At 48.8% G+C, this 27,212-nt stretch overlaps 2 protein-coding genes and 1 non-coding gene across 4 annotated transcripts in view; all 3 read right to left on the reverse strand.

Moving 5' to 3' along the window:
- Positions 1-27,212, reverse strand: part of Ormdl3 (ORMDL sphingolipid biosynthesis regulator 3) — a 152,961-nt gene that overhangs the window by 64,487 nt on the left and 61,262 nt on the right. The gene's annotated exons all lie outside the window — the stretch shown is intronic.
- Positions 346-26,376, reverse strand: Med24 (mediator complex subunit 24). Of its 2 annotated transcripts, XM_051175887.1 has the most exons (27): positions 26,312-26,376; positions 25,762-25,964; positions 25,578-25,660; positions 14,640-14,678; positions 14,275-14,348; positions 13,698-13,930; positions 13,499-13,555; positions 11,896-12,007; positions 11,650-11,800; positions 11,268-11,381; positions 10,777-10,824; positions 10,158-10,240; positions 9,796-9,882; positions 8,710-8,815; positions 8,109-8,251; positions 7,246-7,283; positions 6,753-6,835; positions 6,278-6,456; positions 6,060-6,159; positions 5,582-5,757; positions 3,442-3,706; positions 3,005-3,186; positions 2,695-2,785; positions 2,246-2,345; positions 1,403-1,483; positions 845-993; positions 346-769 (listed from the first exon to the last, which is right to left on the reverse strand). In XM_051175887.1, the coding sequence occupies exons 2-27, from the start codon at positions 25,889-25,891 to the stop codon at positions 653-655; spliced, it is 3,021 nt and encodes a 1,006-aa protein (XP_051031844.1). In that variant the 5' UTR covers positions 25,892-25,964; positions 26,312-26,376; the 3' UTR covers positions 346-652. The 2 variants fall into 2 exon arrangements, with proteins under 2 accessions (XP_051031844.1, XP_051031852.1); XM_051175895.1 differs by lacking the exon at positions 13,499-13,555 and having other exon boundaries at positions 534-769.
- LOC127221646 (small nucleolar RNA SNORD124) lies at positions 6,967-7,070 on the reverse strand. Its single transcript, XR_007834460.1, has one exon. It is a non-coding gene; the product is annotated as a small nucleolar RNA SNORD124 (small nucleolar RNA).

Consider the following 27,212-nt stretch of genomic DNA (forward strand, 5'->3'; position numbering starts at 1 on the left):
AACAGTGAACTCTGGGCCAGAGGGTGGAGTGTGACTAAAGAACGAGACATCCTGACATCCTGCCCTTCACGGCACAGCACTGGAACCTCCCACCAGACCTTTCCGCTTTCAGTGGGGGGTGCTGCTGACTCTCATCATTCCAGTGGGGCCTGTGAACAATGCGCCTGCCAGGCCTTCCACAGCTCCTCCCCAACCACAGGACTGTGCCCCTCCCCGGCCACAGCACAAGAGACTTGCAGGGAAAAGATACTGTCCCCAGCCAGCCAGCAAAGCCACCAGCAGCACTCAATAGTCATGGGAGCCACAAGGATCTTTATTTACAAATGAAGCAAGAGGGACTGCCCCTCATGTGTTATAAAAATAAACTCATATACACACTGCGGCCCTCTAAAGTCCCTCTTGGAGTGCAGCTACTGCAAGAATTGGGACAACCATCGGGACCGCTCACAGTCTTTGGGTACTGGTGGCAAGGACAGAACATTACAGAAGGAACTAGGAGATGTGGCTGGACATGGTAAGAAGAGAGCAGGAATGGGTGAGGCTTCAGACTGAGACGCATCCCTGCACCGCTGGATGGGGCAGCCTGGGCTCATCTTCACTCTCCCTGCTGGGATGCTGGGGCTGGGACCCCGTCCAGGCCACTCCAAGCTCCTCAGAGTGCAGCAATGGCTTTGGCAGCCACTTGACGACCCAGGGGCAGGCTGAGGTCTGTGATGGCCAGCACTACCTTGGGGCTGGACATGGCAGACACCTTTACCAGTTCCGATACCTGCCAGACAGATGAACACAGGTGGGCCCTGGGTCCTCCTCTGGGGGCTCCCCTGCACCCGCCTGGGACACTCACAGTGGTAAAGGGCATGAACTGCAGGATGCTGCCCCTGCTGTCCTGCTCCAGGCAGTCCACACACTCCTCCATGAACCACTGCACAAACTGGGTGTGGGGGCCGGCGGTGCGTGAGCCCAGGATGGAGGAAATGAGCAGGAACAGGTTGGCTGCGTAGAGGGGAAACAAGACAGCAGAGCTCTAGAACAAGTCAGATGAGGAAGAAGGGGACTGAGGAGAGAAAGGAAGGAGGGGAGCTCACACAGGAAGCCAAGGACAGCAGGCAAGGCGGGGAGATGGAGGAAAGAGGGCAGGCAGCAGCAGAACTGGATGGCAGGGGCCCAGAGCAACCCTCTGGCAGATGCGGCCTTGCCTTTTTTTTTTTTTTTTTGGTTTTTCAAGACAGGGTTTCTCTGTATTGCTTTGGAGCTTGTCCTGGAACTCACTCTGTAGCCCAGGCTGGCCTCAAACTCACAGAGACTTGCCTGCCTCTGCTGGGATTAAAGGTGTGTGCCCCAACGCCCGGTTTGAGGACCCTTCTAGCTCTGTCTGCAGGTAGGCGCAGCTGGGAAGACTCACCCAGGACTCGGTTCAGAGGGTCCCTCATGTTGACTGTGTGGAGTTGGGAAGCGGAGAGGGAGTTGTTCATGGAGCGGTCAGCTGTGGAGTGGCAGAGAGGGTCCTGCATAAGCTCTGATTCTAGGGGAGCCTCACCTGGCCCTACCATCAGGGAAGTCTGGTACATGTGGGGCACAGAAAAGACTGGATCTGGAGAGGAGATGAGAGGGAACTAGCCAATCTTGGCACTCTGTGCGGCTGAAGCTGCCTGTCCCACTCAAAGCCCATTTTACAGATACACAATCTGTTTGCTCAGGACCTGGCTAAGGTCAGAGGTGGCCCGCCAGCATCTATCCTTCACATAAGACTGTGGCTGTGGCCTGGTCTGTATAAGGCTACAGAGAAATAAATGTCTAGGTTCAGGAAAAGCAGGAACTTGGATGCCACACAAAGAGCTCTTGGCAGAAATAAAGGGTGACATGGGCTGCCCTCTGGGTAGGAAGGCGGGAGGGCAGCCCCAGGTCGCAGCCTGGCGGGGCCTGTTCTCAGCCACAGGGCATGTCTCTGGGTTAGAAGGATGACAGAGTGAGTGAGTCAATGGTACAAGCTGTGCCAAGGTAGTGAGCTCACTGGGTGTCTTCTCATCTCCCAACTGGTGACAAGAAAGGGATATATGTGGGCCAGGAGGGCCCTTGGAGGAGAACGGCAACCCTGTCCCCACCAGCAAGCAGCAGGACATCCACTAGGGGACAGAGGTGCAAGCTGCTGCCCACACCACACTGGCTGATAGCCATCAGCTGGGAGCCAAGACGGGTCCTTAGGGATGAGTGGTCCTAGCAAGCCCGTGACCTCCCAAGTGCTCACTGGGACTCGACAGAATGTTGGCATCATCCTCGTTGGAGCTCAGGAGTCGCATCAGCTTCGAAGGCTGCATGTCTTCCACGGGGAAGAGGCTGATATAGTCCTGGGGGCAGGAGTCACTATCACACACCCAACCTCCCAAGTCTCCAAGGACTGGAGAGGGATGGAGGTCAGATCTGAGTGGAGAGGAGTGAGTTTCCTAGTCCCTGGCTAGCATCCCCAGCCGTGGCCCTTCCCACATCCCAACCTCTGCCTAGTAAGCAGAAAGGACCCTCATCAAGGATACTCAGGGGCCGCTCAAGCCACTCCCCCAGACCCTGGCCAATCAAATAGGCCCACACACAATCTGCCTCAACCCCACCCTCTGCCTGGGAAGGCAGTTCTCTGCTCTAAGTGATCAGAAAATGTCTGCTGAATAAACAAACTCAAGACCAAGGCAGCAGCGGGCCTACCTCGATGTCTTCTCTGTGCCTCTTCTTCTGGCGAGAAGACGCTTGTCCCTTGTGGGAGGAATAAGAACTCAGGGCGCACCACACAGCTAGTCTGGCGAAGGGTTCCAAGAAAAAAGCATAGTTAAGAGGGTCCCAAAAGAGGCTATGTGTGCTCATGCTGAACAAGCCGCCCCCCATAACGCAGCAGCCCCCCCCCCAGCACAGCCCGGTTTCCTGAGCTGGCACCAGGGCTGGGGTGCCTGATCCTGGGTGGTAGATGCTTGGGGCTCAAGGAGGGAGGACACCAGGAAAGCTCTGGTGAGAATCCTACTTGGCTAGTGCAGTGCCAGGAGGGTCCATAAGGCTGTGCCACTTGGAGGAGTCAGTAAGCAGACCGGGCAGGATGTGGCCCAGCAGGACCAGGGTCACCTGCTGCATGTCCAGGCAGAAGATGGAGTAGAGTAGCTGTACCGCTCTCAGTGTGTGCTCCTTGCGCGTCTCCTTCAGCAGCTCCTGGGCAGTGGGCAAGCAGCGGCTGAGGTACTGCACACCTGGACCCTAGGGCTCTCACACTCCAGCCACTCTATAGTCAAAGGTGCTATTCAACCCCAACTTGAAGGTGCTTCTCTGAGGTGAGACCCCTACCTCTGTCTCCCCGGGAGACCACCCAGCTTCCAGCAACCTCCCAAAGAAGCCCGGCTCACCCCAACTGAGAACACACATGGCCCCAGTTTACATAGCTGTCCACATCCACCCCGGCCCAGGTACCTTGATCAGGTTGTTGCAGAACCAGTAGACGCCACCCATGTGCAGCAGGGTGTCAAGGATGTGGATGGAGCGGCTGTCCACCCAGCCCCTCTCCAGCACCTTGGCAAAGATGTCTGTCAATACCTCCTTGATGGGGCGCTTGGGAGGAAGCAGGTTCCAGTAGGGCATCGTGTCCACACCCGTGGATGGAAACTTGATCTGGGTGGCTGTCTGCTGAAGCACGTCCGCACACATGTGTTCCAAGATTGAGTTCATAATCACCACTCTGGGGGCAAGGAGTGTACATGCAGGTATTACCCCTGGAATTAGGTTACGGAAACATGGCTGAGGAATTAGACCCACTGTACACTTGGGGAGGACACAATGATACAAGCAACTACTGACAGGGAGCGTCCTTGCTCAGCATGAAGCCTAGAAGAGGCACAGGTCAGAGGTTTTCTCTTGCAGGTACCAATCCATTCAGATTTTCTGTTCTCCTTTCCCCCTCCAGCTTTCCCATCCCCCAGGCCTAAGCTCTGCCAGATCAGGGTCATAAATAAATACAATCACTTCCCACTGAGCTGAGTACTTGGGGGCGGGGGTATCCCCGCCCAGACTTGGCCTCCTCCCAAAGTAAGCTGTAACTTCCAGAAGAGGTCCTTGGGCAGCCCCTAGGACTCTTCCCGGCCCTGGGTAGCTGGGCAAAGTGTTCACAGCCAGGAATCCGCTCAGGAACATCTGGGGCTATGAAGGCAGCTGGGGTCTGGGACACAGAGACCATGCTGCTACTTTCAGAGCTCCTCCGCCACCTGCACAGGGGAGCTCTCCATTTCCGCTGTGCCCATGCACATGTATGTGTGAGTACATGTGCATGCATGCATTCGAGCACACACGCACGCGCACACACACTCACACACACATTTGAGATGGATGATGTCAAAGCAAATTTTCCATAGGCAAGGGAGAGAGCAGATGTGCTCTCTTACAGACCCTTCCCAAACTTGGTTTCAGCTGCCACTCCAAAAACATCCAAGCAGCTGCCTTGTGAGCTGGCCTCAGCACCCACACTCACGAGCAGTGCTCCCCAAGTGCCTCCCAAGGACAGAGTGGTAGCCAGGAAGGGCGCATATGGTCTTAAAAAGGAAGGATATCACTGGGCACGTGTCTTTAATTCCAGCACTTGGGAGGCAGAAGCAGATGGATCTCTGAATTTGAGTTCCAAGACAACCAGGGATACACAGAGAAACCATGTCTCAAAAATTAAACAAAAAAACAGGAAGGAAGGAAATCCTGTCACATGCTGGAATATGAATGAATTTTGAGGAAATTATGCTGAGTAAAGTCACATGAAGGCAGATATTACGTAATTCTAGTTATATGAAGTATCCAGTGTAGTCAAACTCAGAGGGACAGGATATAGCATGGTAGCTGCCGGGAACTGAGAGAAGGGGAGGTGGACAATGTTTGTCGGGTAAAAGGCCCAGATACACAAAATGAAAACCGCCTGGAGGTCTGTTTCACAACAGATCCCATATACTGAACGACACACACAAACACAGCTGAAATGGTAAATTTTCTATTACGTGCTTCTTGCCCCACTAAAAACCAACAGTCAAACAACTTGACAGTGGAGTAAATGGAGAGACTGGACTCTGCCTAGCGAAGTCCCTGAAGAGTCAGAACTTGAATTGGTCACCAGGACAGCTGGAGGTGGGGGAGGGAAGCTATAAAAGCTGCAGATGGCTCAGAGTTCCTCGACAGTGACACAGCCAGCTAATCCCTTTACTCTTCTACCTCAGCTAGTTTTCTGGAAGTTGGAGCCTTGAGGACAGATGTCAAGCTGTTTGGGGTCGATATTTCCTGCTCATGGGAGGTGCAGGATTAAAACACTCCTGACATAGCCACACACCAAGTATCTGCGGAGGCAGCTGAATGAATCCGTGAATAGGAATGTGAGGGAGTGGTGGAGAAAGGGGAAGAAGCGAGTGACAGTCCAACTGCCCTGAACGTGCACCAAGCTGCCACGGTGGGCTGGTCAGAGCCGGGATGGAAGAGGAAGTGGTTTAGTGAGCAGCTAGCTGGGAAGAAGGTAAAGGCCGAGAGTGAGCATCAGAGTGGAACGCCAGACCCTGGAGGTGCCGAAAGGGCAGGGGTCACTGACCTCTCATTGTAGAACTGTAGGGTGTTCTCACTGTACAATGGCCCTGCCAACTGGCGAATCATCTGCAGCGACTTCTCACGCTCATCCAGCCCCAGCATCCGGACGTGGGCCACAAGCCAAGCCACAGCGCACACTGCCAGACTGCATACCTTTCCCTTGATATTATCGGTGATCTTCTGTGGGGAGCAGAAGAGAACGACGTAGGGACTCTCTGCCTCCCCCTGGCCATCACTCCCAAGGCCTCTGGGGGTAGCTGGGGGTCACATGCAAAATCTCAAGGTACATTCTACACCTCTGCAACACAAATTTGATTTCTCAAAGATAACTGGGAAGGAGGAAGTGGTTAAGGCAAGGATTCTAAGACTAATACCAAAACATGATCTTGGGCTTTAGGATTTGCTTGTATGCAAACTAACAAGCTCTCAGTGACTGGCCCTGTGTTTCAAGCAGAGGGACGCTCAGATAAAAATGCAGCTACCTGGATGGACTCGAAGGCCAGCACCCCATTCTCCCAGGCATTGAGGATCTCCAAAATGGCTGCTGAAATGCTCAGGCAGGCTTCATGCCACTTCATCTGTCTACAGAGAGGGATACAGACGGGAAGAACATCACTACAAGGGAGCTGGAGACAGGATGTGGGGAGGGGATCTTAGAATGCCCCCACGACTACCCCCAGGTCAGGACCTAGCCACTAACACTAGCTTCATCTCTGAGGAGTTGTTGAGCAAGGCCACCAAGGATTCTACTTTGGTGGAGTCAGGCCGGAAGCAAGGGTGGTCAGGGTTCAAAATCTTGCCCTCCTCAGGCATGCAGGTCTGCATCCAGGTCTCAAAGAAGGGGACTTCTTCTCCTGAGCTGGTCTCGGAGAGAATCACCTGGGTAAGACAGAGAGGCACCAGCTGAGCGAGGAGGGCATGGCACCTGCCAGAGCTGAACCAGGGAGTGGGCCTCAGTCCCCTGCTCAATTGCTGGTCCCTTTCCTGTCTTCAGGGGAGGCAGACAGGGAGCTGTGCTGCCACCTAGTGGTCAGTATGACTGTGTCCCTAGAGGACCTGGGACGCTGGGTACCCACTGACATAGGAGGCACCTGATTTCAGGCCAAAAGGATCTGCTAGCTTGGGAGATCAATGGGGCCCGTACTCTTGCGGGCACTAGCTCTCACCCCACTCACCTCTGAGCCATAGGTCTGGGCCACGTGGCACAGCATGAGGAAGGAGATGTCGAAGAGCAAGGCACGGACAGAAGCTGTTTTTGCTGTGGGAAAGGCAAGAATGCCAACCTCTCAGCCCAGGGCAAGGGCCCCGAGCTCTGTATAGGGGCGGGGGTACGGGGACTGAAGGCCTCATGCAGAGTAGGCAAGCATGGAGGCTACATGCCAGCTCAGGGTTTCCTGAAGGAAGGTCAGGGGCCAAGTGGGTCCTTCAAAGCTCTAAGGCTCAGAATCCTTTTCTTGGGTCTTACTGAGAACATCATCCCTTCCTTGGAAACCAAGATATGCAGAACCCAAACCATTTTGAAATGGTACAGGTGGAGAGGTGGGGGTGGTTCTGGCAGTGTTACCCTCTCTCTGGAGAGGAGACCTTGTCTCCCCAGAATAAGCAAAAGTGGCCCCTCCCCGCCCTCCCTCCTCAGTGCAGATGGGATCCGCAGATGCGCACACTTACTGCTCTCTCCGCTGCCGTGGGTAGTGAACTCATTCAGACTGCAGGAGGAGCAAAAACAGGTGCCATCAACCCGGGCAAGAGCACAGTGACAGAAGTTGGGGTGGAGGGGTGCTACACATTCAGAGGGTGGTCACTAGAGCCTGAACTACAGGCTAAATATAAAAAGAGTTATAATTACAGAAAAAGCGCCACCACTACGGGGGCTCACATCTGTAACCCCAGCACCGAAGAGGCTACAACACGGAGCATTTGAGAGCAGCTTAGGCTACACAGTGAGACCCTGTTGCAAAGATTTGTACGTGTCAAGCTCCAGGAAACTCCTTCCAAAGCAACAGAAGTTAAGAACCCCTTATTATCTGGGCGGTGTTGGAGCACACCTTTAATCCCAGCACTGAGAAGGCATTGAGGCCAGCCTGGTTTACAGAGTGAGTTCCAGGACAGCCAAAGCTGTTACACAGAGGACACTATCTCAGAAGAAAAAAAAAAGGGAAAGAAGAAAAAAAAAAAAAAAAAAAAAAAAAGATTCCTGCAGAGGCCAGAAGAGGGCATTGGATCTCCTGAGACTGGAGTACAGACAGTTTGTGAACTGTCAGAACTGTCAGGTGGGTTCTGGGAACTGAACCCAGGTTCTCTACAAGAGCGGCCAGTGCTTTTAACCACTGAACCATCTCTATAGCCCAATACCTCATTATCTTATCAACCATCTTTATTTCATGTTCAGCTGAAGAGATAAGAGCTCTCTGAGTCAAGGGAACCTTCTGTCAAGGTTTCTAGCTGGGATGCTCTGCCCTGGCCTGTACACCTCAGGGTAGACTGATACCCAGACACCCCTCCCATTCCACATCAGGTACAGCTCTCCTCACTTGATGAATTTCCGGGCAAAGGACTTAAGCTTCCCAGTGGCGGCGGCAGCAGCCAGCAGCAAGTCCAGGCTCTTCCCTGACAGCATGTGTCCCAGGACCCCCAGCAGCCCTTCTGGGGACTTGGAGTGGTCTGCATCCATCGTCTGGGGACAGGACAGGAAGTCAGTAAAGGACCCTGAAGACTCCCAGACACAGCCTAGCCACGTGTTCCCTCTGTATGTGTCCCCTGACTGCTACACTGCATTTTCAAATGTAATCTGTCACTTCCTGGCTCCAACAGGACGACCACTGCTGAAAACTCGCCTCACTCTGCAAGTTCTGTGCTCAACTGTATTTGTGTGGGGGTGGGGGTGGGGGTGAGTGAGGGTCTGGCTGGCAACTTTCCTTCTGTGTCTTCACGGGGTGGTGTCGGGAGAGTCACCAACTACAGAACTTAGGGCACAGTAACGCCATCTCTCAGTGGCCTCCCTCCTTTTCCACGCCCAAAACAGCTCGGCACAGACACTAGAGAGCTGAGGGGTCTGTGGGCCCGGTTTATTTAACAGAAGTAGAGAAAAGCTGAAAGAAGGGGTCCACAGCAGCACAGGCAGCATGCACTTACCTTGAGGATGTTTGTGACGGTGGGCTCTGCCCGGAGGATCAGCCCAGGGTTAGGCTGGATGTTGGCATTTTCTGATGATTTTAGCTGGGGGTCCCGATCTGTTGTGCTATGGTCACAACCCCGAGAAGACAGAAACAAAGAGGATTCTTATTTTTCTGGAGACAGATCTCACACTGTCGCTGAGCTGGCCTGAAACTCAAGGTAATCCTCCTGCTTCATTAAGCCTCTCAAGGCTAAGATTACAGATGTGAGCTACCATACATGGCTAAGAAAAATACCCTTATAGATTCTCTAATCTTCTCTAAGGTGTGATGGCTTGCACCTTTACTCTCAAGCCACTTTGGTGGCTGAAGCAGGTGGACCTCTGTCTGCATTTTAAGCCAGCCAGAGTTACATAGTGAGACTCTGTTTTTTAAGAAAGAAATTCTCTAATCCAACTGCAGAAACAAAAGCAGAGAGGAGATGGAAGCACATAGGAAACTTTGGGGCTGGAGGTGTAGCTCAGCCATCCAGCATTTGTCTCACATGCACTGGTTTAATCCTTAGCATGGCAAAAAAAAAAAAAAAACCAAAGAATCTGGCTGCGCACTGGTGGCACACATCTTTAATCCCAGCACTCGGGAGGCAGAGGCAGGTGGATCTCTGTGAGTTTGGGGCCAGCCTGGGCTACAGAACGAGTGCCAGGACAGTCCCCAAAGCTACACAGAGAAACCCTGTCTTGAAAAACAAACAAACAAAAACCCAACAACAAAAACAACAAGTTGGGATGAAGTTTATGATTGGAAATGTAAACAATATTACATCCATTTCAATTTGTCATTATCATTATGCCCATTTTGAAGGTGCATTTAAGGGAGATGAAGGTGTTCTCTTCATCCTTTGCTTGCAAACGAGGACAAGTCAGAGAGCAGCCGTTCAGAGTATGAAACCCTGCTCTGACGGTCCTGTTCCCTGGACCGAAGATGGTCTGTCTCAGTCACTTGTTACTCAGACTCAAAGAGGAAGGAAAAGGCTCCAGAAACCAGTCTGGCAAGAGAGAGGGAGATCAAGGGGCCTTAAGGCAACCCAAGGGGGCTCACAACATACCGTTTGCCTATAAGACTGGCAAAATTGACTTCAGACAGGAGTCCCTGCTTGTTGCACTCTTGGAGGAGGAAGTTTGTGCAGTCACAACTGTAAAGGAAAGCCAGAGGACGGAAGTGAACAGAGAGCTGGGAACAAGGAGTGTTTGTCCAGTCTCTTCCCTCCTTCAGGCTGAGGAAAACTCAAGTACCCACAGGTGGAGGGGCTCTGGGTCTTGGCAACTATGAATCTGCTGCCTCCCACTCTTGACAAAAGGGTCCAGCAGGAAGACAGCTCCCTGCAGCTCATCTGACACAGAGCAAAGAAGGACTAGGAACACCTCCCAGTAAAGCAGGTGGGGCAGGGGAGGGGGTGGGGGTTCGTACTTGCAGCGCTGGTCAGCTTTGTCCAACAAGGGAGTGAGCTTCAGCAGGAACTCAAAAGCAGAGTTGACATCCTCAGTGAAGTCCTACAAAGAGTCAGAAACTCCCATCTGGGTTCTGTGTCCTCCAGGCCCCCACAGCCTGAGTGCAGGTTCACAAGGACACCTTGCTCAGTAAAACAGAAAACAGGCTGTGACCACTACTAGCCCCCAGGAACCAGGTAGGGAGATGGTGGGCACACACTCTCCACTCACTGCAGGTGATCTTCCTGTTGGGGTGGAAGAGAGCCAGCCTAAGCCGCCACAGGAGTCTTGGCCATGTGTAAGGATGAACACGGTTGCTCACAGGTACACACGGCCTTCCTCTGGCACAATACACTACCACTCAGCTGCGGCCTAAAAGACCCACCCTCAGCCGGGTAGAGGGGCCCACCCCTTTAATCCCAGCACTAAGGAGATGGAGGCAGGAGGATCCCCGTGAGTTCAAAGGCAGCCTGGTCTACAGAGTGAGTTCCAGGACAACCAGGACTATACAGAGAAACCCCATCTTGAAATATCAAGGAGAGAGAGCATTTGTTCTTCCTTATCTGTTCCCACACCCTTCATCCCATTCTCTAACTTACCTTTTCCCCATGAAAGTATTTCTTCAACTTCACCAAAACCTGTGGAATCTAGAGCATGGTGGGGAGGGGAGATCAGTGTCCTTTCTCTCTCTCTCAGCACAGAAGACCCCATTCCCTACCACGGGCACTGAAGGAGGGGCACTACAGTGACAGGGTGGACATTACCCAGTAGCCTATGGCTACCCAAGCACTTGCCGCCCCTACAGGACATGGGCCCCCACTCTGCCACCTCTACAGGAAAGAATGGTGGCTCAGAGGGGACCAAGGCTGCTTCCCTCGCTCTCTTAGTTGCCCTGACCTAGTCTGGTTAAGGATGAGCTGGACAAACAGCAGAGCCCCAAGTAGCTAAACCAGCAGAGACGTGGAGAAAATAGCCAAGTGGAGCTTGTGCTGGAGACTCACTGGGCTGGACTAAAGAAGCCAGGAGGGGGGATACACGAAAAGTCCAGCATGTTGCCGCTTCTCTCGGTTGCTTCCATGACACCAAGTACCTTGAGATAGGTGAAAGCCGTCCACTTCAGCTCCTGAGTACCCTCGGGGGACTCAATGAGTCCCACAAAGCAGGCTTTCCAGATTTCCAGGATAAAAAGGGGGGTGGGGATATGCTGTGGAGAGTCCAAGGAGGAAGTGTGAGTGAGGGTTGCCCAGATCCAAGCACCCTTCCACAGGCTCCAGGGATTGACTGGGTCTCTGGACTACTCAGCAGGATTCCAGCTCCAGTGCTCAGAACCAGGAACTCGAGGTCAGAAAACAAAACTGTGTGACTAGAGTCTATACTCCACTAGGACTCAAGAGGAAATCCATTCCTCTCAAGTACCAGGCTCCTCCCTCTTGCCCTAACCGGCCACACCCACCTTGCTTGGCCACACCCACCTGCATGCGTTTCACCATCATCAGCTGCTCCACCAGGGGCTGCATCTCCCCTGTCAGGTTCATGGTGCCCTCAAGCAAGATCAGTGCATGGACCGTGGGGAAGCCAGTCTTGTGCAGCTGCTCCGAGTGCACGGACAGCATGGTGGGGATACTGAGGGGACACACGCACGGGGACAGCTTAGGGACTGAAGAGGCAGTGGAAGAACAGACCACACACCCCATCTTCCCACGTCCCCAGACCCTAACCTCCTGATGAGTGTGCCACACTGCTCAGCCTGGCTCCGGAGCTGGGCGTTGCTGAGATTGGCCAGGATCTCCCCGAGCTTTAAAAGACAATGCTCAATGGCAGTCCAGGAGGCTGGTGAAGAAAAAGCAAGGCAGAAACATGCTGGGAAGGAGAAGTAGGGCACGGCCCCAAACTCCTCGACTGTGGCCCTCCCTGGGCGCATGAAACCACGCAGCAAGGCTTTCTCTGAAGAGGGTGTGGAGGCAGGGTCTTGGGGGCAGCATGCACTGTTTCTATAAGGGGAACAGGCAGCATGGCACAGAACACCCTAGAAACCACACCAAGGGCCTGACTTCCAGGGACTATACATGACTGGAGACACACAAGCAATGGGGAATGGTAGGTGCAGACTTCAGTGGCCAGGCAGGCAGGGACAGGGGCCACGAGTCACTTTTGGAGTGGGCCACTCCAGGAGGCCAGACTTATAGCAGCAATCACTTCTGCTCTAGGCAGCTAGCTGTAAGCACCTTGCCAATATTGCTTGAGTTTCTGCTCGCTCTCTCTCTCTCCTTTTTTTTCCAAGACAGGGTTTCTCTGGATTGCTTTGGAGCCTGTCCTGGAACTCGCTCTGTAGATCAAGCTGGCCTCAAACTCACAGAAATCCATCTGCCTCTGCCTCCTCAGTGTTGCGCCACCAATGCCCGGCAAGTTTCTGCTCCCTTAACAGCTTATCCAACTGGGCTAGCCCACTGGCCTTTCTCTTAAATGTCCGCACTCATGGCCCATAGCACACGCTTAGTGTTTAATTACTTGTCACTTATCCTAGTTACAATTCCAAAGTTCAAATGATAAATGATGGCACCAGCTAGCCAATTAACCTCCATGTAGCACAAGGGTAAGAAAAAGACAACCAAGACCTGAGAGCCATTAAGTATTCATCTACTTTTCTACCAATAAACATTTATCAAGTGCTCAAGAAGGCAAGGCACTGCCAACACTAACAAGAAAACAGATGAAGAAAAACTGTCAGTACAGCCCATTCTGACACAGTGATCACTCTCCTTCCTGACTTTCCCCAGATGAAGCAATTTGGAGAAGTAAATAGAGACTAATCCCCTAACAAGCTCTCCAACTGAGCCCTGAAGACATGGATGTCACCCACTGTAGCATCCATGTCAATGGAAAACAAAAGGGACCCTTAGGTGGCCCTAGCTACTGGGGCTCAAACAAAACTGTGGCCTCAGGTCCCACTGCAGGAAGACTTCCCTCCCATAGATTGCCCTGTTCTCAGGCTCTGGAAGGTTCCAACACTTAACATCAGAACTGGATGGAGTTAGGAGATAACAGCACACAGTCCTGACAGGCACTGAGTTTAACCGAATGTTCCAGGTCACACCTGAGTCATATGCTTCTAGACGAGTAACACGGAGACAGACCAGAGCGGATGATGTGCCTGTCTCGTCCTTGAATTTCCTTCAGGTGCATGGCATTAGAGTCTTACTCCCCACCAGTGAATAAGCTTGCTGAGGGCAGGGACCCTGCCACATGCTCCTTTGGTAGCCTCCCTCCCCCACCTCCAGTACTTGGCACAGTGCTGGGCACACAAGAATGCTCAGTAAATACCTGTTGGTTGACCGGCTCGGGCGCCACCCTGCCCAAGTCCCTGGGATGTATGCAATGCTTATGGGGAGAGAAAAGGAAGTGGGATGGTTTCAGATCCTTCTAGAAAGAAGTGGATGGCAACCCTGCCTCTCCCCTCTCAATCAGAGGACCAGCCACAGAAGCAGCAGCAGGCAGGGTGCAGGGGAGTCACGGGACGTACAGGCCTCCTCTAGTTTGGCGATGTGCAGCAGAGCTCGGTTCTTGGTGCTGCTCAGGGTCTTTTCCAGGCACTGCAGGCACAAGGCAAGCTGCTTCTCCCGGGTGGCTGGACTGCCAGCTTCCAGTCCTTCCTGGAGTCGCTCTGCAGAAGCTGCTGTACAACGCAGCAGCCAGTGGAGGGCACTAAGAAGCGCTCGGCACAGCCCAATGCATTCCTCTGCTTTGCCATGGCAACTACCCAGAAAGGATGAAAATTTGTATCTATTCCAAAAGCGGAAATCCAACCCACACCAATGTTCCCCCAGAGTCTCTGGCACTCCCTTACTAGGGGTTAGAGCTGGAAAGCTGGCAGGATCCTAGTCCAGCCAGCATCCACTAGACACGATTTTAAACCTGCTCTTCCAAAGAGAGAAGTGGCACTTGGTCTTAAGGGACTAGCTAGGGAAGCTGGGGTGGGCGGATAGGTGGGAGAAACATGGGAACCCACAGGTGGTCTCAGTCTGTCTCCTAGACCATGGGCTTTTCCTCAGCACTGAAAGAACAATGGAATGTTTTGAGCTTCCTCACCCATCTCTTACCTGAGTCGATCACAAAACATGTCCATGATATCCAGCAAAGCCTGGACGCACAGGTCCCGGGAAAAGTCCTCAAACTGGGAAAGAACAATGGAGAGGCTACAACATTGTCTAGTCAACAGCTGTGTGCAGGTCTACTCCTCCTCCCTCTGCCGTGGGCTGCAGACATCCTCTCCACATGGAAATGTGTTCCTAAAATTCCCAGGACCTCCTCCCTCCAGGGGAAGCCTACAATGCTAAGCAGAGGCATCAGTGCTGCCTGACAAGCCTCAGGGGACACATGACCAGAGTGGCCAAGGTAGTAGGCCTCGTCTGTCACTATGGGACCTCTGTTCCCTCCCACAGCTTCTCAGTGGCCATGGTCATACCTTGCTGATAGCTGTGAGCACAGAGGAGTAGGACACCATCTAGAAAGAATGGACCGGACAGTCAGACAAGGCATCTCCTTGAGAGAGGCAAACACTGACACTTAAGTTGCCACAGCCCTGAATCCCCAACCCCTCCAGAGGCTTCCTCAGCTCATTAAAAGACACAATCATGTTGTGTGCTGTCCTTGTTCCTGCAAATGGCATCCATATATAGCCAACAGACAGGACTTTCAAGTACTCAAAGGTACTCTGTTTTGTCTTTTTATGCTATTCCTTGCCAAAAATAATTAAGGTTTAGTTGGCCACTAGTGGGCAGAAGAGCCACCAAGAGTGAAGGCAATGTTGCTTTATTTCTATAACCTTTTGTGTAAGAGGGAAGTGAACCAAACTCAGCCTCAGGCCAGCTAGGCAGGGATGTCAAGTGTGATTCTGCTGAACCAAAGACATACTTCGGTGTTCAGTGCTGGCCTAAAGTCAATCCGAAGCACAGAGCTATGTGTAAGCATGTACACTAGTTCTCCACACTAACTGCTTCTGTCCAGACTGAGGGTGCAGCTGAGCAGTAAAGTGCCACAGAGTACTTGCCTAGGTGAGCAAGGCCCAGGGTTCAAGCTCCTGCACCAGAAAAACGACACATACCAGTGACCCTGAAGGCCACAGTGACAGCCTTGCAGTCTACTTGGGAGGCTACTGCCTTCACTTGATCAAGGAATCACTTTATTCGGTGATCACCACAATGCTCGTAGAATGACTAAATTAAAACAGATCCTTAAAATAGCACTTCCCAAAACTGCTGCCAAAGCTGCACTAACAAAAGTTAAATAAAATGGCAGACATCTGTAAAGCCAGCACTCAGGAGGACTGCTATAAAGGTCAGAGCCAGCCTGGGCTACAGAGTAAATACCAAGCCAGCCTGGGCTACAGAGTGAGTTCCAGGACAGCCAGGGCTACACAGAAACTCTGTCTTGAGAAACAAACAGAACACATAAACACACTCATCCTCGCTGTAAGACAGCTCAAAGCTATAATGTATTTATAACCAATGAGAGATAATTCAGTAGATAAAGACTCTTGCTGCCAAACCTGATGACCTGAGTTCAATCTCCAGAGCCCACAGCTGGGAAGAGCTGACTCCCACCAACCTGTTCTCTGCCCTCCACACATGCACCCTGGCACACATATCCCCCTTTCCCAAAGTGCACAAGCAACAGTCTTCAAGTTATTTCATCATGAGATCTCATTTAACTAGCATTTCCAAAATACATTTCTAGAAATTCTTCCTGGAAAGTAAATTCCCTGCGGGAAGAGATGATATTAAATTCATATCTGTTTCCCTAGCACCAGGCCTTGGGCCTTGTCCCCAGGAAGTTTTCATTGTTTCAGTTAACTGAATGAGGCACAATCTGAAATTTTTTTACCTTGCAGCATATTTCTGTTAGTAACATACATTCACCACCATAGAGAACCAGTTTGAAAGAAATCATTTGTTCTGAATGAATTTAAATTCTTAGCTCAGCAGGTTATGGGTATGTAGCTCAGTGATTGAATGCTAGCCCAGCACGCATGCGGCCCTGGGTTCAATACTAAACAGTGTGAATAACAATAACTGTGTGCTGTGTTCTTGCAGAGTGTGGGCAAGAATCTGGTGTCTCCATCATCTGGACAGACTGGGTCAGACATCTTAAACTAGTGCTCATGGATGAACAGGGGCAAAATACAGACAATTAGCAATCAGAGCCATCAGCAGCAGGACATACTGTGACGCCAAAGCCAGTGTCTGACGGTGATCAGAAAGTTGGGAACCTGCCTGGACAGAATGACCATGCCGTTCCAGGCTAGTGTTTGTTTATTTATAACCCACGTCCCCATAGCGAGAGCTTGGAGAAGAACTGAAGCTTGCTGGATGCCAGCCTGTAGGGGGAGCTGGATATTTCAACTTAAAAACATAAAAAGACATTTAAAAAAAGGGGGGGGGCACATCAAGGAAAGAAACCCCCACCCAGCTATATAATGTGTGCTCTTAGCAACGCCATTAGTCAAAATGACAAAATGAATTAATGACCTTCAGATGGTGAATTCTGTACATTTCTTTTAAATATATCAGTTAAGTGCTGCTTTAAACACACCTGAAAGTACTAACCACTGGTGACCTGTTTTTCCCAGCAGGACTTAAGTCCATTCCAGTCTTAACAATTCTACCAACTAGACACACTCACTTGGAGCTGACACAGGACCTCGAGGCTAGAGACTGGAGTAGCGGTCTGCACACATGGCTAGCCCAGGCTGACCTTGCAGCTGTCTAATCCTCTTGCTCCTCTTCATACTCAACACCCCCAACCACTCCTAAGTGCCCTCTCCAGGCTCAGTACCGTACCAAAGGGCCTCTTAACTCTGGAGGAAGAATAAATTACTAATTTTGCATAGCACTTGACAGGTCATGGTCTTTCATGTACACCCTACTTCAGCCTTTCTCCTTGTCAGTGTTTATTATACATCTTAAGTCTTCTATTTTAGAGAGAGCGTCCCACAGACCCCACGTTGCATTTCCATTTAATCACCCTCTCTGCTCTCCCCACGGACTCGAGTCTCCCCCTCCACACGCTCTGCTTGCTCTTCACAAGGAATCTGTAATCTGTCCTGACCCAGACATCAGTTTTTTCATCACAACCATCGGACAAACTCTTGCTGTTAAACCCACAGGCTCACTTTTGATGGAACCAGCCTCCTCCTAGCAGCAGGTGACATCATCAAACACACCCTTGACTTTCAACCTTTCCTTTTCTTATTCTCGTAAATGCTCGCGATGGTTTCTTCTCTGCTCTCTTCGGATTGTTTCTTACATGTGCTCTTGACACATGATTAGGTCTCAGGAATTTGGCATGGACCATTTCTCTTGTCCACATTCCCTGAGCAATGTCATTCATGGCAACATCCTCCATTACCATCTGAGTCTGAGGACTTGTTGGGATTTGCCCCCACAGATGAATGTGTGGAAGGGTTGGCTTCCAGCTAGTGGATATAACCCTGAGAGCTGACTGGATTAATCGGTACATGGACTCAAACTGATGACACTACTGGAAGGCAGTGGAAACTTCCAGAGGCAGGGCCTAAATGGAGGAAGAGAGGTACCTTTTTAAGAGACTGTATCTTGTCCCCAGCTTCCTCCTCCTCTGCTTTTCTTTGCTCCCTAGCTACCAGAGCGTGAACAACTTTATCCCTGTGCATCCTTCTAGCATGCTATTCAACCACATCACTGCCTAGAAACGGCAAAGCTAGCTAGTTTGCCCAAACAAACCCTTCTTTTCTAAGGTGGCTTATCTCCAGAATTTTGTCACAACAGAAAATGACTATATATTTCTAAAGCAACAGCTCACATATAGACTCCTGATTTCTAGGCATAAATGCTACCTCTGCTGTCTCCTCAGACAGTCCACACCAGCACCACAAACATAACAAGGCTAGAATCACCTGCTGCCCTCGCTTACATCCCAACCCTAGGGACCACACCACTCTGCTTCTGTCTCCTAATGATGCTATCTGTTATCGGGCATCCAGACCAGACAGCCAAGCTTCACCTCTGACCTATTCTCTCACTCCCTTCACCTAGTTAAATCAGCAAACCCTCTCAATATGACCTCCTAAACCAATGGTTCTCAACTGCTCTAATGCTACAACCCTTTAATACAATTCTTCATGCTGTGATGATCCCCAACCATAAAATTATTTCATTCCTACTTCGTAACTGTAATTTTGATACTGTTATGAATTATAAATATGTGATATGCACCATATCTAATATTCCACCCCCAGAGGTCACACCCATTGGTTGAGAACTAGTGTCTTAAACTGTTCTTGAACGCTTTCATCTGCTGCTATTTCCTAAGTTCATGTTGGTGTCACCTCCCACCTAAATGACTAGACTGGCCTAAGTCAGGAATGGAGAACTACATCTTAAAACCAAATCTGCCTCCTCATTTACATACTGCCTCTCTCTGCTTTCAAGCTGCAGAAACAGAACAGTGGCATCGGAGCACAAAGAGGATTGCAAAAGTGAAATGGTTACTATCTAGTCCATAACAAGAACCAACAAAATGATCAGAGGAAATGGTCTCTGCCTTCTGCCTCCATTCCCTTCACCTTGTCTGTCCTTCAAGCTGCAACCAGAGCGGTGCTTCTAGAATGTCTACATAAATTTGAACCTACAATTTGTTTGTAAGTTGACATGCCTGAAGACAGCCAAGAACATCTTTTTAAAGACTGTTTTTTATTTGTGTTTGTGTGTCTATGTGTATGTGTGTGTGATGTGTGGTGTGGGGGCCCATGGAGGCCAGAAGAGGGCATTGGATCTCTTAGAGCTAGAGTTAGAGGAAGTTGTGAGCTACTAGACAGGGTGCTGGGAACCAAACTTGAGTTCTTTGGAAGAGCTAAAAAGCACTCTTATGACTGATGAAACACTCTCCAATCTCAAGACATGAGTTTTCAAAAAATGAAAATCCTAGGGCTGGAGATGTAGCTTGGTTGGCACAGTGCTGACCAAATGAACATAAAGACCTCGGTTCAATTCCAGCTCATAAAGCTGAGCAAAGAGGCTCCTGCCTGAAATCTTGGCACTTAGGTAGGAGACAACACAGTAAGTTCAAGGCACATTCAACCCCATCTAAAAACAAGAAGAGGAAAAGAAGGAAGGAAGGAAGGAAGAAAGAAAGGAAGGAAGGAAGGAAGGAAGGAAGGAAGGAAGGAAGGAAGGAAGGAAACAAAAGCAAAACAACTAAAGGAGTTTTACCCAGGTATTATATGCAGTCTATATTATATATAGGCCAGACATGGTGGTGCATGTCTGCAATCCCAGCACTTCCCAAGTACAGACAGAAGGATGAGGCATTTAAAATCTACCTTAGAAAGGATAGGCAGGATAAGTGGTGGTACACATCTTCAATCCTAGCATTCAACACTTGAGAGGCAGAGGCAAGCAGATCTCTGAGTTCAAGGCCAGCCTGGCCTACAGAGAGACCGGGACAGCCAGGGCTACACAGAAAAACTTTGTCTCAAAACAAACAAACAATAAAAACCCAAAACCAACCAAACAAACAAACAAATGAAAGACAACAGAACAAACCATAGTAATTAAAACAGGAGGTAGCTGCTAAGGCTGGGCTACTAGGTCAGGGTTAGAACACTCCCCTAACATGTACAAGGCCTAGCATAACAAGTAATACAAACAACAAAACAGTAAAGCACTCATGCAAAAAAGAACAAATCTATCAGGCTCTGTCTATAAGTGAAGCCATGGCCAAGGATGGCCTATTTAATAAAGGTGGCTGAGACAACTGTTCATCTACTTGAGAAAATAAAAAAAAAAGAACCTAAATGATTTATAAAAAGAAATACAAGAGCTGAAGAGGAAGCTCAGAAGTTAAGAGTAAGAGCACTCACTGGCTGCTCTTCCAGAGGTCCTGAGTTCAATTCCCAGCAACCACATGGTGGCTCACAGCCATCTAAGATGGGATCTGGTACCCTGTTCTGATGTAAAGGTATGTATGCAGCTAGAGCACTCATATACATAAAATAAATAAATTAACCTTAAAAAAAAAAGTGTTGGCAGAAATGAGCAGGGTGTGGAGGTGGTGGTGCATGCTTTAATCCCAAGACTGAAGGAGTCTCTCTGCAAGTTCCAGGTAGCCTGGGTTACAATATAGTGAGACTCTGCCCTTTCCTCCAAAAAAAAAAAAAAAAAAAAAGTATTAAAAAAAAATTTACTGTGGCTGGGCTTTGGTGGCAACTCTGGAAGCAGGGGCAGGCAGATCTCTGTGAGTTCCAGGATAGCCAGTACTGTTACAAAGAGAAGCCCTGTCTCAAAAATAGAAAAAAGGAAGGAAGGAAGGGAGGGAGGGAGAGAGGAAGAAAGGAAGGAAGGGAGGGAGGGAGGCAGGAAGGAAGGAAGGAAGGAAGGAAGGAAGGAAGACTAAGAGACTTAACTTCCTCAAACTCAAAAATCTGCCTCCCAAGTGCTGGGACTAAAAGCATGTGCCACCACTACCCAGCCAGAAATTACAATTTTTTAAAGTCTCTATCCTAGAGGTATTTCCCCAACATATGCAGGTAAATGTGTAGAAGGATGTTCCATGATACAATGATTACTGTGGTAGAAACAAATTATAATCAACTTAAATTGTAATAAACAGGGACCATTACACAACGGTTTGAGGGAGCAGGGTGTGGGGAAACTACGGTAAGTCCTGAGTGCTATCAGGGCAGCAAACACGCTGCCAGGGGGAAGGAAGAGCCAGCAATGGCATTCCCAGCTGAGGAACCCTGCTCCCACTCACCCTTCCTAACACAGCACACCACACCACAGCACACCAAAGGGTTACATTTCATGGAGCCCACACCTGGCGAATTTGTTGACATAAGTGATTTGGTGGCTGTGGGAAAGGAGACAGAACAAAAAGTGAAGGGGAAGTCTCCAGAAGAATGGAAATGTCTTGCCCGTCTGCTGTATTTTGGACCTTGGTGACATGAATACATAGGACTGGTGATAAGTAAGTAAATGGAGGGCTGGTGGGAGGAATGGAAGGACGGGAGGGGGAGGGGACCGGGACTGGTATGTAAAATAAGGTTGTTTTTAATTTAAATAAAAGTTAATAAATTAAATAAATAATAAGCACTGAATATCTGGGCTGTTTGGGGCTGGGGTGAGGCTAGATGGTAGGCTTCTTGTTTACATGCACAAGGCCCTGGGTTCCATCCTCAGAGGCCACCCAAAGAACATATTCCAACCGCTGGGCGATGGTGGCACACGCCTTTATTCCCAGCACAAGGGAGACAGAGGCAGGTGGATCTCTGTAAGTTCAAGACCAGCCTGGTCTACACGAGCTAGTTCCAGGACAGGCTCCAAAGCCACAGAGAAACCCTGTCTCAAAAAAACAAAAAACAAAAACAAACAAAAAAAGAAATAAAGAAAGAACATACATACACAAAATCTGTGTGTGCATCTTATCCTAATTTTATACATTTAAATATATACACACACAAAAGTTTTTCCTCATGCTTATGGTATGTGTGAATATACATATGTGTGTCCCTATGTGTGCTGGTACCCATGCATTTATGGGCACATGCATGTGGAGGCCTGAGGTTGAAGTCTGTGACAGCTCACCACCTTATTCCTTGATGCAGGGTCTTTCTACTGAACACAGAACTCACTGGAAAGGTTCAATTAGCTGGCCTATTATTAGCTCAGGACATCTCACTTCTGCCCTCCAAGCACTGGAATGACAGGCAGGCTGCCATGCTCACACAGCATTTACTTAGGTTCTGGGGATCTGCACGCCAGTCCTCATACTTCTTTACCCACTAGGCACTCTCTCTGCCAACAAAAATCTTGTCGCACTATTTCTCCTCCTAAAACTCCCTACATGATGACTAGCCATTATGGGATAATACACACTCCTCACATTATCACAGGTCCTTTATTATCTGACCTCTACTTCTCTAAACCACTTTCCTAAATCAAGTGTCACAGTCACTTACACTTGTAACTCCCAAATTTGGAAGGCTGAGGCAGAAGGATTGCCATGAGTGTAATGCCAGGCTGAACTAAAGAGACCCTGTCTCAAAAAACAAAACAAAACAACAAGCAAAAATGCCCCAACAACCCAAAAATTGAAATACATCACTCTACTTGAAGTGCTAGCCCGAAGATCTCAAGGTATGATTCACAGAGCCCTTAGGGTCCCTAACACCTTTTTGGAGGGACCTGAAGCCCCAGCTATGGTTAAGATAAGACTGAGAAATTGACTCAGCAGGTAAAGGTTCCTGCTGCCAAGCCTGACAACCTGAGTTTGATAGCCAGGACCCACATGGTGGAAGGAAATAATCAACTCCCAAAAGTTGTCCTCTGACTTCCATGTGTATGTGATGGTACATACACACACAAAATAAATGTAAAAGAATGTTTTTTTTTTAAATACTAAGGTATAATTTACCTTCTAGCTCACATTTTCTCACAGCTGCACAGTGGAGTATCCCAGAGATTCAATGATGTGTAATGATATAGTATAGTTAAATGTGGCAACAACTAGACTATCTGTATAACTCAATCACACAGTTCCAAAAGAACCATTTCATGATGTTGCAAAAATCATACACAATGCTCCAAAACTGCAGTACATTCCTGTAACCTAGCAAATGGAGGGCCGAGGCAAGAGGAGTAGGAATTTGAGGTCAACCTGAACTACATGGGGAGACTGTCTCAAAACAAACAATTATGCATTAGTAAAAGAGCATCTCAAAGTACAAAAGGGCCGTTGGAGGTTTATCCAGGTGGAAGAGCACTCACCTAGTAAATGTAGCTGCTGGGCTTGACCCCCAGCACAAGAAAAGTGCAAGAGAGACTAACAGACTTGACTGTAATTCTGTACAGAGTCATCTATGATGGAGCTCATAGTGCCTATTAAAGTTTAGTATGGTAACAAATAATAAACCCAGATGTGACGGGTACCTGTTAAAGTTTAGTATGGTAACAAAGAATAAACCCAGGCATGATGGCACATGCCTTTTTCCAGCACTTGGAAAGCAGAGGCAGGTGGATCTCTGACTTGAGACCAGCCTGGTGTACACAGTAAGTTCTAGGACAGCCAGAGCTTCAAGGAGAGACCTTGTCTTGGAAAACAAACAAAAACAAAAGCAAAAAAAAAAACAAAAAAAAAAAAAAACCCAAAACAAAACAGAAGCAAAAAGTAACGAACATCCACCTATCCAAAAAGCTTATTAGAATATATCTCCTATGCTGGCTGGCCAGAAGGGTTTGATGACTATGTGTGCTTGTGGCGCATGCCTGATGACCAAACCTGAGTTCCATCCGTAGAATTCATGGTAAAAGGAAAATAAATCAACTCCTGAAGGTTACCTTCTGACTGTCACACAGCTGCAATGTTATACACTCACACATCTATACACAAACAACACCAATAAATAAAAGTTACATTTATTCTTAAAATAGTTCTTCTTTGCTGGTCAATGGTGGGGCATAACTTTAATCCCAGCACTTGGTTAACAGAGACAAGCAGATTTCTGAGTTTGAAGCCAGCCGGGTCTATACAGAGTGAGTTGTTGGGCAGCAAGGGCAAAACAGAGAAACCCTATCTAGGAAAAAAAAAGTTCTTCCTTATCAAATCAAATGTTTGACATGTCATGTGAAGTCAGATTTTTGTTATATGTCAAGAAAGACAGCCTTATTACAAAGACTGAATGCAGAAGCATGTGAAAGAATTTAACAGCCTTTTTTTTTTTTTTTTTTAAATGGTTTTTCAAGACAGGGTTTCTCTCTATAATAGTCCTGGAACTCACTTTGTAGACAAGGCTGGCGTCAAACTCACTGACATCTGTCTGCCTCTGCCTCCCAAGTGCTGGCATTAAAGGTACATCTGGCTTTTTACTGTTATCTTAAAACTTATACCTCTCTCTCTCTGAGGATGACCTCAAACTCATTATGTATCCACAGATAACCTTGAACTTCTGACCTTCTTCTCTTCTACCTATAAAAATGCTCTCAGGTTGCAGGCTCATCGTGCCAGGACCTTGGTACACGCCTTTGATCTCAGAGTTTGAGGCAGAGGCGGTGGATTTTCTATGTGTTCAAGGTCAGTCTAATTTACACAGTGAGCTTGAAGCTAGTCAGAGCTACATAAAGAATCCCTGTCTCAAAAATCAAAAACAAAAAACCCCAGGACCTTGTCCATGCTTAGCAAGCACCATATCCCTACCTCTAGATGAGTGAGCCTAACATTTCTGCTTTAATCCCTATGATATCAGGTATGTGTACCATGCACATTCGCAGAACCTCTGTAGAGTCCAGCTCTGCTGCAGTAATGCCACATTAACTTCAGCTCTTTTGGGCACCACCGATGAGACCCAGGGCCTTGTATATGCTAGGCAAATGCTTTACCCATGAACTGTATTTCCAGCCCTTACTTTCAGTGACAAATATTTTATGATCTCTCCTTCCCACCCCGTGTATACTTTTCCTCTCTGCTTTTCACTCTCATTAATCTGTGTGGCTAATGCCAACTCAACACTGAGAGCTCTATTTAAACATCACTTCCTAGGGTCTGGAGAAATGGCCAGAGGATAACAGCACTTGACTGCTCTTCCAGAGGACCTGGGTTTGATTCCCAGCACCCACATGGCAACTTACAACTGTCTGTAACTCCAGTCTCAAGGGGGCCAATGCCCTTCTCTGGCTTCTACGGGCACTGCCTGAACATGGTTGCACAGACATAATATAGGCAAAATACCCATGCACATGAAGTAATAAAATGAAAAAATCTTTTTAAAAAGTAACTTCCTCTAGAAAACGTTCCCTGACTGCTCAGAAAGGTCTAGGCATCACATCCATGCCCTCCTCCCATTGTTTCCATACTAGGCCCTAAACATTTCATAAACCCATCCTATCAATGATTAGTGAAGTCTGTACCACCTTCTACATTCCTTGTGTACTAGGACCAAATCCCCAGGGGATTTGTCTGAAATACTGGGGTAGGGCTATATAGCTCAAAGGTCGACGAGCACTTGCCTAGCACATCCAGGTCCTAGGGATTGAAGTCCATCCTGGGCTATATAAGACATTCTCTCAAAAACAGAAACAAGGGGCTTTCCAGAAGGCTCAGCAAGTAAAGGTGCTTAGCATGCAATCCTGCTGACGTGAGTTCAAATCCCCAGAGAATCTATATGAAGGTGGGAAGAACAGAGCCAACGCCACAAACTGCCTTCTAACCTCCACCTGCATTCTGTAGCACCCCTGTCCCATAATTTTATAAATAAGTTTTAATTGTAAATGTATATGTCGAGAGCAAATGAGTGTAATGTTCATCACAAAAACGAAGCGTTCGCTTTATAAGAAAACTGTTCTTCAAAAAGCCAGGGTATGGGAATGTTTACCTGAGAACTAATGGCATACTTCAGGTAGGAGAGGATGAGAGGGTTGGGGGACGGTCCAATCATGGCCTGCTCCAGGAGTGCTTCTGCAAAGGGAATTAAAGACAGGCTAAGTGGTTAGAGGTTTTTTTTTTTGGGGGGGGGGGCTTTTACCCTCTCATCCGTCCTTCCCCATTGTACCAGACACCTGCTAAGTTGAGAATGTCCCAAGTGGCTCCTCTGGGAAAAAATTTCTTCATGTTGATTGCCCATTGGTAGTCACTCCATCGCTCTTTCCAGGCTTGTAAAATGGCTTGCTTCAGGTTCACCACCTTCATGATTTCACTCCACGGAGGCGAGGCCGGTGGCGCGGTGGGAGTTTAAAATTGGAACGCGGGGAGAGACGGGGTTCTGAGGAAAATCACAGGGGAGAGATTCATAGAAGGGGAATTCGGCAAGACTTAGGCGAGACAGAAAAACTAGACGGAGTAGAAATAGAGGAGGCAAGGTAGAGATTCTGTCACATTCTCCCCTTCTGAGCAATCGTTCCCTGAATTGGGACAGAGGTGTGTCAAACGGGCAAGTCCAAAGCCCTAAAGAGAGCAGGAAGGGGTTAAGCCCTTCGCTCTAGCTGTGCCCCTCACCACTACCACCCAATACCCAGATCTACCCCTTCCCCATTTCCTCTACCTTCCTCAGCCCTGAAGCTGTATTTCCCCCCTTTCTTTCATTCACCATCTCCCCAAATTTAAGCCTACCAGAAAACCGAGCTCTATATCGTAGGCAGCGCCATCTTGGCACCTATTAAGGAACTCACTTTCTATTGGCCCGCGTTAACAGACACCGACCAATAGAAACGTAGCGAGAGGCAAGTCCTGCCACAGCACCTTCTGGGAATTGTAGTTCCTTAAGACTTGTCTATGCCGACAAGCAAGCAAAATCATTAGTATTAATTGGTTCTGGTGGGTTTTCTCTGAGATTACCCAAAGAGCTGAGGTACGTTGGTACCAGGAGACTCAGGGCCTAGGGAAGAAACCTCTGTCTCTCAATATCGTAGCCATCTATCTTATGCCTTCAATTATTCTGATGCTCTGGTTATTCCCCTGTAACGAGACACAACATGGGTGTTATGTGTTATATACACAATGTGTTCTAACCTGGCTTCTGTTGTGTTTTTGGGTTTTGTTCTCCAAAGCCCCTGTTGCCATTAAAGGTCTCATTTCACATTTCTATTCCAAAAGAGACACTAAAGTGTGGCTAGTTGCACATACCACCATTTCACTCCAAAATCTGACAATGCTCCCAGAATCCCCTGATCCTGACTATTGTAAGGAAATAAGAAAAAAACTGAAGCCGGGCGTGGTGACACATGCCTTTAATCCCAGCTCTTGGGAGGCAGAAGCAGGCTGATCTCTGAATTTGCAGAAGCAGGCTGATCTCTGAATTTGAGGCTAGCCTGGTCTACTGAGTGAGCTCCAGGACAGCCAAGGTACACAGAGAAACCCTGTTTGGAAAAAAACAAAACACAAAGGAAGAGACAGAGGTTAACTTTACTGTATGACTCAAAAACTGTTTAAGAAGGTCTAGGGAACCAGGCAGTGGTGGCACATGCCTTTAATCCCAGCAGTCAGTGGCAGATCTCTGTGAGTTTGAGGCTAT

This window comes from Phodopus roborovskii, unplaced genomic scaffold, assembly GCF_943737965.1.
Source record: "Phodopus roborovskii unplaced genomic scaffold, PHOROB, whole genome shotgun sequence".
In the NCBI taxonomy this organism is placed as follows: Eukaryota; Metazoa; Chordata; class Mammalia; order Rodentia; family Cricetidae; genus Phodopus; species Phodopus roborovskii.